The sequence below is a fragment of the Musa acuminata genome, chromosome BXJ3-10 (genome assembly GCF_036884655.1).
Source record: "Musa acuminata AAA Group cultivar baxijiao chromosome BXJ3-10, Cavendish_Baxijiao_AAA, whole genome shotgun sequence".
Lineage (NCBI taxonomy): Eukaryota > Viridiplantae > Streptophyta > Magnoliopsida > Zingiberales > Musaceae > Musa > Musa acuminata.
In genome coordinates, this window is record NC_088358.1 from 30,831,950 (window position 1) to 30,845,297 (window position 13,348).

General features: G+C 39.4%; 2 protein-coding genes across 3 annotated transcripts; both read left to right on the forward strand.

The window, feature by feature from the left end:
• Window positions 1-43: 43 nt before the first annotated feature.
• LOC135651724 (uncharacterized) lies at window positions 44-10,652 on the forward strand. 2 transcript variants are annotated; one of them, XM_065172097.1, is made up of 15 exons: window positions 44-263; window positions 369-438; window positions 868-1,012; window positions 2,093-2,415; window positions 3,206-3,243; window positions 3,359-3,438; window positions 4,819-4,883; window positions 6,719-7,016; window positions 8,707-8,819; window positions 8,901-8,966; window positions 9,452-9,542; window positions 9,666-9,733; window positions 9,969-10,006; window positions 10,087-10,303; window positions 10,419-10,652. In XM_065172097.1, exons 1-14 carry the CDS (start codon window positions 238-240, stop codon window positions 10,274-10,276), a joined length of 1,611 nt encoding a protein of 536 aa, XP_065028169.1. In that variant the 5' UTR covers window positions 44-237; the 3' UTR covers window positions 10,277-10,303; window positions 10,419-10,652. The 2 variants fall into 2 exon arrangements, with proteins under 2 accessions (XP_065028169.1, XP_065028170.1); XM_065172098.1 differs by having other exon boundaries at window positions 95-263; window positions 2,132-2,415.
• A 1,309-nt stretch (window positions 10,653-11,961) lies between these two features.
• On the forward strand, window positions 11,962-13,173 carry LOC135651725 (probable aquaporin TIP2-2). Its single transcript, XM_065172099.1, has 3 exons — window positions 11,962-12,142; window positions 12,236-12,483; window positions 12,597-13,173. Exons 1-3 carry the CDS (start codon window positions 12,016-12,018, stop codon window positions 12,951-12,953), a joined length of 732 nt encoding a protein of 243 aa, XP_065028171.1. The 5' UTR covers window positions 11,962-12,015; the 3' UTR covers window positions 12,954-13,173.
• The last annotated feature ends 175 nt before the right edge of the window (window positions 13,174-13,348 follow it).

Consider the following 13,348-nt stretch of genomic DNA (forward strand, 5'->3'; position numbering starts at 1 on the left):
GGGAACCTCTACCGTTGAGATGGCCACGGTGAGGAAGGGTCCACCGAGATGGAGATTTCGGTGACTTCTCGGGTGACGAGGTGAGAGACTGAGTGGCCAGTGCGAGCGTCCGCGAGCTCTGGGACTCACCCACGCGGAAGACTCTCGGTCCTCCACCCGCAACCGCACGTGCATCATGCGTGGCAAACCCTTGTTCTTCCGCGAGGCAAAAGGGTCGCGCGGCTTACCCCTACCCAGATGATCGCCTGCAAGTCGTCGTCGAGGTGAAGGATTCGCCCTCCCCCTTTTCCGCTTTTTTCTTTTCCCTAGCCCTGAAACAAAAGGCCGGTTGCTGCGAGACCGCTGATTCCTTGCTCGTATCGTGGCAGATTCCATTGCCTGCTCAAAGTCGCGTTCCCGCCGAATGCTCCTCTCTCGAGCCCGTTGAGCCGCCTTCAGGTTTGATTTCTCGAATCCCCATTTTCTTTTTTCTTTAGTCCTCCGTTACACTTTTACTAATTATTGGGGATTTTTCTTGGTCCATAAATCTATTTCTTTTAATCATGCATGCTACTCTAGTTGGAAATAAAATAGCCCTCCTTTAATCGTATATAAATAAAGAAAAATGATAGCGGCATGGGGTTTCAAGTTACGATGAAATAGTTGCTCGGTTAAACAAAGTTAGTGTTATTGTCACTTATTTCCTATGTTAACGTCAATTTTGTTTGATTAGGTTGTCCCTTTTGACCAGTGTTTGAGGAGCTATATTTAGTTTCAAATGGAAGTTTATAACTTTCTTTTCTAATGTTTAAGTTGTATTTCATACATCATTTGTTCTTTTCTGTTAAAATTTATGGATACTTCTCAAGCTGTTCTTGGATATGTCAGGATTGTCCCAGAGGTCAGAGTTTGAGTCTTATCTGGAAGATGGCTAGCACAAAGGACTGGCATGCGGAGTTGGACAGGCGTAAGAAGCGAAAATCAATTATGCATGTATGGAGGCCAATCTCCACCCAGTCAGCTTCAAATGAAGGTTTTACTAGTTCAGTTAATTTTTGTGAATGGTTTCATGCATAGTCTTTAATTCTACTGTGATGGTGTGGCCTTTGGTAGCATGAACTTGACTGCTTATAAGCAGTCTAGCAAGATCAGCCAATCAAGGTTTTACTTGGTAACCAATTCCAGAATGTTTAAGCTTCTTCCCTTCCCTTCCCTTCCCTTCCTTTCCAAGAAGTTTTCTGTGGTTTGGTTTTGTTTTACTTGACTAAGAAAAAGTCTTATCCAGGCACAATCTGTATACTGTTTTCAGAGACGGAGGACTTAAAATGTTGCCAACTTGAATTTTACTTATGATGATCAATTGGTGACTCTTATCTATCAATAAGTATTAAAGCCTACGACAACTTCCTCTATTTTGAAGTCTCTACATGACTAAGTTTGTTGTGCAATTCTCATGATTAGTTTATTGTCATTTGAAACTAAATTATGATGTATTTTCTTTACTTATGCCTTGTTTGTTGCTTGTTGAAGAATGCTACGGATTTTCCAACGATGTGATGTCCTATTTCTGGTATAGTAGGGTGCTGTTATCGCGCAATTCGATGTTCTACATGCTCAAAATATAGGCATGCATATACAATGTCAATACCTTGCTAGGATAGTAACATGCCAGCGGCATGCTCCGGGATGGCATGCTTCAGATAAAGACCTCTTTCAGCATAACTCTTAGTCAAAATATAAAGAACCATTTACTGATTCTTACTGCCACAGTTTTTTATGGAATGTCTCTTGACTTCATGAGACTAGCTAACCAACCGTCTATGGGTTTGGTGGATATGAACTCATTATTGCATTTTCTTTTTCTTTATAATTAGGTTGGAACTATTTTATGCCTGTGTATTCAGCAGTCTCACTGCAACTAGATAGCATCATATATGCTGATTTATGTATATGTTTTTTGTTTGATTCCATGATATTCTCTCCTGGTGATAGAAACTAGAAAGGGTTCTTTTTTGTCTGTTTGATCCTTTCATTATAGTTGTTTCTATAGCTAATTAGTTTCATGATGCTATGTATATTTCATAAGCAAATTTCAACAAATCATTTCCTGCAGTTGATCACAGTAGATCTGATGTTCAGTGTCAACTCCCAGAGTTGCATCAGAACAAACCTTCTGGTGTTTCTGATAAAGAGATCACCACCCAGGAAGACTCTGTTATGGGCATTTCCATGACACTAACTACAAGTGCTCGTGCCGTGGATCATGGCAACGATTTTGAAACAGAAAATGTGTCCACATGTCATGATCTCAGTACTACCTCCAATTCTGGTGGGGCCCTTGAGCAAGGAGTTATGGAGGGTGCTGTACAGGTGATGAACCCAACAACGGGTGCTGAATTAGGCAGTGGAGATGAAAGACATTCAATTTCTATTGAGGTATCTCTATCTATTGTTTTCTAGTTGTTCAATACATATTTAATTTCTGTGCTGATTTTTGGTGTGTCGGTATGCCGGAATTTACTGCGAACCATTAGGGGAGGGAGAGGACGGGAGGAAGAAGGAAGAGTAAGCAAAGGAGAAGGAAACAAGGAGGAGGAGGAGGAGGAGGAAGAAGGAAGAAGGAGAAGGAAAAAGAGGGGATGACAAGGAGGAAGAGGCGGCAGTAGAGGAGGAGGGGTGCTGAGAGGGCAGTGGGTGGGCTGGCGGTGAGTGGTGAGCGGCAGCGGTGCTGGCCTCCTTGCAAGTTCAAGAGTTGGATGCCCCAAACATTAAGAAATATAACATGTAACATGTAACATATAATATATGATATTTAATATTGGGTTTATCCATGTACCGGTCGGTGGTAGGCAGTCGGACCAGTAAATACCAGTTGAACCATGCCAAACCGGCTAGTTTAGCGAACCTTGCTGTAGTGTACACAAGATCACTGATTAAGATTATGGTATATTGTCTATTCACTCGATCAATTCCTTGTCTTTAATATTAATATGCAATATTGAACTTTAGTATTACCACAAATCATTGTCAACTGTTTGTTAGTCCAATTTCTTCAAATTTCTCTAATTGTTAAGTGACAAGCCTCATATTGCCTTGCACTGTCCTGTTAATTGGAATATTATATGCTTTGGTAATTGCTTTCACTGTATTACTAATCATTCAAAATCTATTCTGTCATATCGTATAATTATTGAAGATGCTAATAAATATTTAATCTTTTCTGCAGGTTGGTGCTTCCTTGATTCGCTTTATTAAAGGAAAAGGGTATAAGTTTTATGATTTTTTTCCTTTTTTGTATCTTTTAGTTTATTGCTAATTTGCATAATTTCAGTGTAGAAGTTTCTTAGTTCTGACCAAGATAGGCTCTTCTACCTTGTAGAGGTTCTATGCAGAAACAAATTGAGGGAGAGTTGGGGGTAAAGATTGTATTCCCTTCATCTAAGGAGGACAGTAACATCAGTAAGTGTGTACTTTTATTAGTAAAACACCATATTTGAACTTTTGGACATACTAAATTTTCTTTTGATTTATATTACTTGCAACTTGTAAGTTTCTAGATTACAGGATTATCTGTTGTGTAAGCTTCTTACATGTTATAAGAACCAAACATTTGCGTAAGAAATACCTCATTGATCAGCAGGTGCTTTACTGTAAATGAAGACTTTTACAGGCTTAATTTCTTATACCAAGGAATCAACATGCATAATGAAACGAGGGTCACATTCTTCTGAATGACAAGCATATGAATATTTGGATGTAAGATGAGAAAATTGTTGCAAGATTCTACATGGAGCAACTAAACTAAGTTTTGTTTAGCTCTTAGTTCACCTACTGCCCCTCATAAAAAAAGAAAAAGAAAAAGGAAAACTGGCCTGAGGCCAAGATATTGTTGGCTACCTTTACATTTTAGATGGAACCATTCACCAATATTTTAGCAAGATAAAAACCTGGCCTTTGTTACTCTCTATTGTTCACTGAACTCTAATTAGACTTGTAGACATCACCACTTCAAGTTTGATATCTGAATTCCATCCACCTATATCTGAATTCCATCCACCTATAGTACTCTTAGTTGACATAATTCTCATGACCCAACCAAATATTAGTTCACTTGTACCCCATATAAGCTTTGTTTTTGAGTTAATTTGATCCAACTAAATGAACATGCTTTATGGGCTTGTAAGTTTTCTTTATCCTAAACCAAACTAAACTATGTTGCCATTTTTTGTCAACCAAGCTCCTGATATTGTCATTCTGTTGTTTTTCTTTGACCATTCCTTTCAACTTAGAAAATGCCAACTTTCCTTATCAAACACTACTGTCTGTCTTACCTTTCATTCATTCATGCAATCGTTTATAAAATGGTCAAGAATGTTATCTTTCATTCATCATTATATCTTTCATCTTTAAGTTGTGTATCTTCTTTTGATTATTCTACCCCTTAATCAATTAAGTTTAAACAAATATAACTGAACTAACTGATGAATAGTTATGCGCCTGCTGGAATAAATTATAACTTTCCACATTTGTACTCGAATTATAAAGTAAATAACCAAAATTTGGTATGGTAAAAGCCTGTTTGCTGTTTTTTTAAAGATTCTTTTGTTAAGAGATGTGGTTGCTGCGCTCATTCCCATATAGTATTCTATTTGACTAAATATCTGCATATGAGATGACTTTTGGCTGAAAAAAGATACAAAACCTATGAGATGACTAAATATCTACCGTTCACCTTGAACTATATGACTTTCTTGAGAAAGCTTAATTATGTGGTACCCTGGTGTTATTATTGCTTGCTCTCTTACATGGTAAGTTATAATGATAGACTCCTTTTTGCAGCTATCGAGGGTACTGTTCAAAGTGTTGCTAAAGCATCAGAAAAGATTGCTAGTATACTCGAAGAGGTTGGTAGCCAACTTCATCAGTTAATAAGAAGGATAGTATGCAAATAACATTTGCTTAGTTTCTTAGTTGCTCTGATATATAATTGCAACAGCTAATTATGTGAAACCTTTCTGTACAAAACATTGGGTTCTTGAATGCTCGAGGGCAAGGGACATTCTTTTTTTTCTAAAATTTCTTGTTAGGTAATTTAGATAGGAAATATCTCTGGTTTTTCATATTGATTCACTAGCATGAAAATGTATACTTTTGCCAAAAAAATGTTATAAGGTCTATGCAGTAATTTCAGTTAACTAAAAGATGTATATTGTGAAATCTGGTTACATTTTGATTGTCTCAGCCCCTCAGGTATGTATCTATACCACAGTCATGCGATTTCAGCATCATATTACTAATTATAGGTGGTAAACCTTAAGAGCACTTTAATTTATCATCTAGTGTTTTAATGGTTGACTTGTCCCTTGTCTATGAACTGTTTACATAAGTCATATCCAAAAGACCACCAATGTTTCTACCATGTTCTAGTGCATTATAAACTGGGTTAGATAACAAGCGGGCTTTTCATGCTTTTGACTCATGCCAGTTAGCAATAAGTCTTATGGAGTTCATGAGATATGAATCCTCTAATTTGACTTGCACAGTGTGCCAACACCTGGCATGTTGGTTCATGGTGTGGTACCAAGAAGGGATGTAGAAGGAGAGGAGGGGTAGAGGAGTGGAGTAGAGACGGAGGAGGAAACACTGGGAAGATGGGTGGCGATCAGTTCAGGGGCCATAGGCGTGCGCCAACACAAGGCGCAAGGAGAGAGTCTCATGTGCGAGTGGCTACAGGTGCTAAAACATCTAAGCCTGCCTCCCCTTAAAAAATGAACTGGACTGCGCAAAAAGCCCTGTTCATTGTCCCGATTTAACCCTGGACCAATAAATACCACTGGTACAGAAAAAGCCCTGTTCATTGTCCCAATTTAACCCTGGACCAATAAATACCACTGGTACAGATCGGTCGGTGCAAAATTTGAACTCCTTTTTGTGTCTACATGAACTGGCTGATATAAGTTTGTTAATTGGCTATGAAGGTGCACACTGATTAGCATATTCATATCAAGCTTTTGAATTAGAACAATAGAAAATTAACGAAATCAGGTAAAAACTAACTAAAATGGGACCAGTCCATTTATTAATATTTAGTCAGAAGCATCTCATTGCAATCAGCACTTGAAATATTCTGTAGGTGAGTATAGTTTTTTTTGAAAATTCTTACCCGTATTTTAATACTATGAGTTTGGAAGTCAATAGATCTGAATTTAATTTCAATTATGTATAAATTAACAACTAAAACAATCACATCTCTATGTTTCATGTCCCACATGCATAGGTTAAACTTTTATCACCGTACAATCTAGATATATATGGATTGAGTTATAGTGCAAAGCCCATCAGGGTAATTGAAGAGATGATCGAGAACCACATTGTGATAGACAAACATTCATGAGAAGAACCAGTACTGCTATACTTTTGGATCCTAAATTCAAATTATGGTAACTTGTGGCATTAATAATTTCTTATGATCAGTGGTCTAAGGGTGTCTGCTGCAAAAGATTATGTTCAGAACATATGTTCATGCTATGCATACTGGTTTTAATGTGTGCCTGTGTTTTTCTTTTCTTAGGTCTTTTATTGTTTATCATAGATTTCCAACTATGTTGTTCGACTTGCAAGTTTATCTGTATAGACTTGTATATGCTATATATGTAATGATGGCAGTTCTTATTGCACACTGTTTTATGAAGTCAGTAATGCACCATTTGGTAAATACCTTATTGTTCTGATTTTCCAGGCTGTGGAAAGCCCAAAGCTTGATTACTCTCACTTTATATCCCTACCATTGGCACTCCACCCAGAACTGGTGGAGAAGCTAAACTGTTTTCAGAACTCTATAATTGGGGATTCCACATTTAGCGATGATGATGATTTGGAAAAAGAATCAAATGATGGTACCACAGATGATGAGGACAATCAATCAGAAAGACAGAAGGTTGCTGTTAGGCTTGAAGTTCAAGATGAAAAGGAATGTGTAAAAGTGAAGATAAATGCTATGGACTACAAGTCTACTACTAGAGCTTCGTCTTTGACAGGTAGATCATCTTCTTCTGAAGTTCACATGAAAAACAGAGATTAGATGATGAACAATCTTGAATGATGTAGGACGAGAGTGGCATAATATTTTTTAATAATAGCGTAATATAAAAGAGAGGAATAGAAGATAGTAATTGAAAGATAATAGGAAAACAAATGGATGACCACTGGACTCACTCGGGCTTGAAGAAAACACTCCCAGGATGAAGGCCTCCCACTTCTGCACATCTCGCATGTGGACGATGGAATCATGCCATCGAAAAACAAATGTGGCCTCACATCACTGACACTCAAGGTGGGAAAAGAACTCATTTCATTGATCCATCGCTGATTGATTTGCATTACAATGTTCTTGTCCCTTTTTATGGGCTAAGAACAAGAAAAGAAAAGGAAAATGTAAAAGTGAAAAATTATAATTAAATCAAATCAAATGTATGATTTGATCTTTTCTTCGATGAAGATAATATCTTAATTGATATGTTTTCATCTTCGTAGAGATCAATCTTCACAAAATCTTCCATCAGGATTTGGAATCTTCAATCACAATCATAATTTGATTTTTTTTCAAATTCTTTTCAAATTTTATTTTCTTTGAGTAAACTAGAAAAGTAGATAATAATTATTCAGTATCTAGCCATGTGACAACTTATGATATGCAAAATAACCTCTATACTAATCAAATTTATTTGACTAAGAGATAGATAAGATTGGTTCTGCATCATTTAACTTCCTCAGTAATAAGTTAGTGACCCAAGTACTCATGAAAGTGAGTAGTTGAGATGACTAAAGTCCTGTCACCTCGAAACAACATCATGGGTGGACCTATGTTGCACGAACTCTGATGCGGAGTGTGTATGCAGATATGCATCCTTAAATTTATCATGGCTGTTGCTCTAAACTATGAAACAACATCATGGGTGGACAATATGTTCAAACTCTGATATGGAGAGTGGACACAGATATGCATTCTTAAATTTGACAGGGCTATTGCTCTAAAGTATGACACAAGGATAAGATCTAAAATGGTTGAATTTATAATATAGGTATGAGTATCTTTGAATTTAACTCTTAGTGCTATTTTAATATATTATAAAATATTTTAACACGAAGAAGTAAGTGTTCCAGCAACAGAAAACTGTTTTGTTCCAGCATCAGTCAGTATTCCAGATCTCAATAGCTGTAAATCTCTATCTGCTTTTGGTATGCTTGATTTGCCATTTTATGTAGTTAAACTTAAAACTCTCTTAGTGGTATAATTTTAAATGTATTATATGCTTAGCATGGTTTGTCTTACCAGTCCATACTGGCATACCAATCAGCTATCGGTATGATATGTACTGATGCACCAACACGATATGGTGGGACATACCAACTGATCGATATGTACCACCCATACCGATCTCCTATTGATGTACAACTCATACCAGGCGGTACATCGTGGTATGACAAACCTTGATGCTTAGCAAGTAAAGTGGGCTTTAAGAAAGTGAATTTAGTATTTGCCACCTTTGTCTCGTGTACTTTATGAATAACTTTCTCTATCTTGTGTCCGGCTAATGGATATCAAAATTTTGTAGGAGATGGATAGAATAGCCTGCATTCTTTACTTTTACTGAAAATTTATCTTATTCTTTTGTTCTTTCAGATTTTCCTCAGATATTATTGATTCCTCTGATTGTACAATTACAGATATGGGCATTGATAGATCTATATTTATTAAGCCAAAAACATTTCATTTGACTGTTCTTATGCTGAAATTGTGGAACAACGAGCGAATTGCTACAGCTGCTGAGGTTCTTCAGGTTATAATGTTTTCCTACAAACATAATTCATGTGGTTATTAGATTGTTGGATAATAGCATATTTTTCTTTGTACATTACAGAGAATATCTTCAAAAGTACAGGATGCTCTGGAAAACCGACCTGTTTACATAAGACTCCAAGGACTGGTAAGACTCATTTCCCTATGTTCATTTTAGCCTTGTAGTCCCAAATACATGCATTGTTTCTGATCACACTACCAAGTGATCAACGAGGTTCTACAGCCGATGCTTAATTATCACTTTTCCATCGTCAGAGCAGGTACTGTTTTTGTTGTTTCTTTATGAGGTTGATACTTATCAAGATAGTAGAAAGGAAACAAAAACTTGTTGATTGTGCTTTTTAACTGCATACTTGGTTCTTTCTGATGGAAACATGTTATGGAACTGTTCATTATCTGGGATCTGGCTAGTTTCTCTGTTGATAAGTCATGCCTGCATGAAAAGATCCTCTTTATTTGTGTAGTGGAGCAAGACTTTTGAGGTGACAGGAATAATTTATGGCTACAAGAAATCTTGGGATCATGAAAATGCTGATTATGATGCTGGCCTTTTCATTGTTATCATTCTCATTTTTCCTGTGGAATAAATTTTGAGGATGGACTTGATTGCAGATGTGCATGAGAGGTTCGCCTGCTAAGGCCCGAGTTGTGTATGCCCCAGTGAAGGAAATTGGTGGAGAGGGACGATTGTCGCGTGCCTGCCGTATCCAAAACATTTCCATTTTTAGTAGAATTTGATATGAGAAGCACATAGTTTAGCACTAAATAAATGTGTCAACCTTGTCATGCCAAAATGTTGCTACTTGACCTTTTCCAACTCCTGCAGAAGTCATAATTGATGCCTATGTCGAAGCAGGTCTTGTTCTTGAAAAGGATGCTCAGCAAGCCTTGAAGGTAATTTTCTTTTTATACCTCAAAATCTCAAATTGAAGTTGCAAGCTAGTAGGATAAGTTATTGCTAGGTTTTGTCACTCATTTCTTTTACCCAGTATTCTCACCAGCTTCTCTTTGTTGGACACACTTTCATTCTCGAAGAATTTTCAGTTAGTTGAACTATATAATACCTAGTATTTTTGTTTTCCTTGTAACACTAAAGCACTAAAGTCATTTGTGTTTTCCTAAAATGCAGCTACATGCAACCTTGATGAATGCAAGGCACAGAAAAAGGTTCTTAGTGCTTCTATTTTTTTGGAGCCATTTTGCCATGTAAAAGTTGAAGTTTCTGATTATGCGGACAATTATTCCAGGAAAGGTAGGAGGACAAAGAGACATGATTCTTTTGATGCACGCCACATTTTCAGAGTTTATGGTTCGGAGGACTGGGGGGAGTACCACATTCCAGAAGTGCATTTGTCCCAGAGATTCAAATTTGATGAAAGTGGATATTATCATTGCTGCACGTCAATTCCCTTACCTGAAAGCATGCAAATCGATTGATCTCACCCTCTAGGTATCTTCATTCAGGTATATGTTATATACATCTGTACTTCCCTCTCCTTTTATGTTGCATAAACTTTTCTGTTCGGAAATAATTACACACTTGTTCCACATGCATGGGTTGACCTTGCTTATGTTGCAGGTATTAATGTTCGCATCTTAATGTGATCATCAAGGATGCCACCTGCTCCTTTCTCTAGCTGTGACTACATAGGTGTTTGATATCTGTAGGTCCGACACTTGCCCAGTAATCGTTCCGTTACCTTATATGTAGGCGAATAAAGTCCATCCGTCTGGTAACTGTGTACCAATGGTTGCATTGTCATAAATATACACCTTGTTTTATTTTATTTTGATCTCCTTATCTTTGCCACCATCTAATGGTAGTGTGCTGGTAGACTGCTTCATAAAATTTTGATTCTATATTATGCTTAGAGAGAATCATGCTAGTCGGAAGAATTTGTCCGACAGAATTGTCAAGGATAAAACATTTGAAACACTCCATCTGTCTCCATTAAAGTAATTATATTAGTGGTGGTGGTTCTGATGATTTGGTAATATCACAATCCTCCTGTGTGATTGAATAGGTTACTTGTATGCTCATCACATTTTGCCTTAACTTTCATGGTTCAATCACAATCATGTTTTTCTAGTAAGAACTATTGTTAGGATCTCATTGCAAGTTCCCTAAGAAACATGCTGGTCCAATCAAAATCTGTAGATCTTTGGAGCAGGTACATCAGATATATGGTGAGAAAAAGGTAAAACATGTATGGCCAATGGGAAGCTCGTGCCATTCACTGGCCAAAGCAGGTTTACTTCCGTACCATCGAGACTTGCCCTTTACTATTTACATTGTATTTTATTCGAGATATTAGATCCATATTCGTGGATAGTGGCATGGTCGAACGTGACAAGCGTTCTTCCTTGTATTCGTGCAGTCATGCTTTGGAGCTTAGAACATTGGTATCTGTTTGAATGATGCCATAGGGATAATCCAGCGGATATCCTCCTTTTTCGTCAACATATTAGATTGCAGAAATGTAATAAACTATATATGCTGATGATGATAATTGTTAGGTTAAGTCAACTTTGCATGTGTCTCTTAATTTTGTTTGCAGACAACGTGAACTTACACCTGATAATGCAGCAACCATTAAACAAAATATAATTGTGACAGGCTTTTGGATATCGACTTGACCAAACTGATCACTGTGTTGACCGGATTAGGCCGACACGTAATCCGATCTGATCCACACAAGCCCGAGAATAATTTGCCCAGTTTTACGACCTTGAGAACAGCATGGTGATATCCTTATTTTTGGGTCATTTACCGGTCCATCTCTTGAATCCTTCTTCTGCTCGCCATCGTTGTCAGCCATCGCCTTATCCATTTCATTTCTGCACGCAGCTGCTGTCTTCTATCCAATGATAAGCTCTTCTTTGGGATGGGACCCACCGATGCAAAGCCATCTCCATGTCTCCGCGAATCCCCCCCCTTGGCGTGGTACATGACAATTCAATCAATGCATGCACGTTGGACATCGCTGGTGGGTTGGCGTTGGATAATCTCTACACCTCATCCCTCACCCACCCCGATGCTCGAAGCTCTAAGAGAACAAGCAAGAAATAGAAGAGAAAAGACTTCGTGGAGGCGCGTATAAATATGCTCGCAACTCCTTGGAACTACCAAACTTGCCCGCCTCCCTCGATCTCTTCCGACCTCCTGAGGCCTGACCATGGCTTGCATCGCCTTCGGCCGCTGCGATGACTCCTTCAGCGCCACCTCGCTCAAGGCCTACCTCGCCGAGTTCATCTCCACGCTCCTCTTCGTGTTCGCCGGCGTCGGCTCTGCCATAGCTTACGGTGAGTCTTTCTTTCATATATCCCCTGTGTGCGTACATATGTATATACATATATATAGTCTCATGGCGGTGAATGGTTGTGGTGCCATTGCAGGCAAGTTGACGTCGGGCGCGGCCCTCGACGCGGCGGGGCTCGTGGCGGTGGCCCTCTGTCACGGGCTCGCCCTCTTCGTCGCCGTCGCGATCGCCGCCAATATCTCCGGCGGCCACGTGAACCCGGCGGTCACCTTCGGATTGGCTCTCGGGGGGCAGATCACCATCCTCACCGGACTCCTCTACTGGGTCGCGCAGTTGCTCGGCGCAGTCGTCGGCGCGTTCCTCCTCAAGTTCGCTACCGGACTCGTAAGACCGACCGACTGCTGTACTGCATGTCTCTCCTGCGTGAGGTGATGGGCCTCGGTTGAGGCCAATATGAGCCCATTATGAACTAAATCCTTCGCTGTTGGGCCTCGCAGGACACGCCAACCCATAGTTTGGGAGTGGGAGCCGTGGAGGGAGTGGTGATGGAGATCATCATCACCTTCGCACTCGTGTACACGGTGTACGCCACCGCCGTCGACCCAAAGAGGGGCTCCCTCGGCACGGTCGCCCCCATCGCCATCGGCCTTATCGTCGGAGCCAACATCCTCGCCGCCGGCCCCTTCTCCGGCGGCTCCATGAACCCCGCGCGCTCCTTCGGGCCGGCAGTGGCGAGCGGCGACTTCGCCGACCTGTGGGTTTACTGGGTCGGTCCACTTATTGGTGGTGGGCTGGCTGGGCTTGTCTACACCTATGCCTACATGTGCACCGACCACACTCCGCTCCCCCAGTAAAATTGTTTCTTCACAGAACATTAGCATAAAGACCTGTCAGTGTGATGTCACAAAAGTGTGGGGAGCAGTCCATCTTTGTTGGTTTGTGATTTGGGGCAAAGGTGTGGGTGTTGGTGTTGCTTGCATTGTTGTCACTGTTGTGTGGGATTATGAAGCCTTTTTTGTATTTTATTGTTCATGTCAATAGATTCACTCTTCCTCTTTGGATCAAATAATATAAGCTCAAGCATGCAAATCATTTTCTCACAACTACAAATCATGAAAGATGGTATGAATATGTTCAACAAATGCCAAGGAGAGATAAGGGAAGACCCAACGAATATTTAATGAAAATAATAAAATGACAAGATCACTAAAGAAATATAGATTTGTTAGAGACTGTCCCAAGATTAGGA

Bases quoted from the DNA above. Each gene is read 5' to 3' on its own strand.
- LOC135651724 (XM_065172097.1), top strand. From the start codon at position 238: ATGATCGCCTGCAAGTCGTCGTCGAG. The intron at 4,884-6,718 runs GTTGGTAGCCAA...CTGATTTTCCAG, and splicing joins TTGCTAGTATACTCGAAGAG to GCTGTGGAAAGCCCAAAGCT. The intron at 8,820-8,900 runs GTTATAATGTTT...TGTACATTACAG, and splicing joins CAGCTGCTGAGGTTCTTCAG to AGAATATCTTCAAAAGTACA.
- LOC135651725 (XM_065172099.1), top strand. From the start codon at position 12,016: ATGGCTTGCATCGCCTTCGGCCGCTGCGATGACTCCTTCAGCGCCACC. The intron at 12,143-12,235 runs GTGAGTCTTTCT...GTGCCATTGCAG, and splicing joins CGGCTCTGCCATAGCTTACG to GCAAGTTGACGTCGGGCGCG. The intron at 12,484-12,596 runs GTAAGACCGACC...TGGGCCTCGCAG, and splicing joins TCAAGTTCGCTACCGGACTC to GACACGCCAACCCATAGTTT.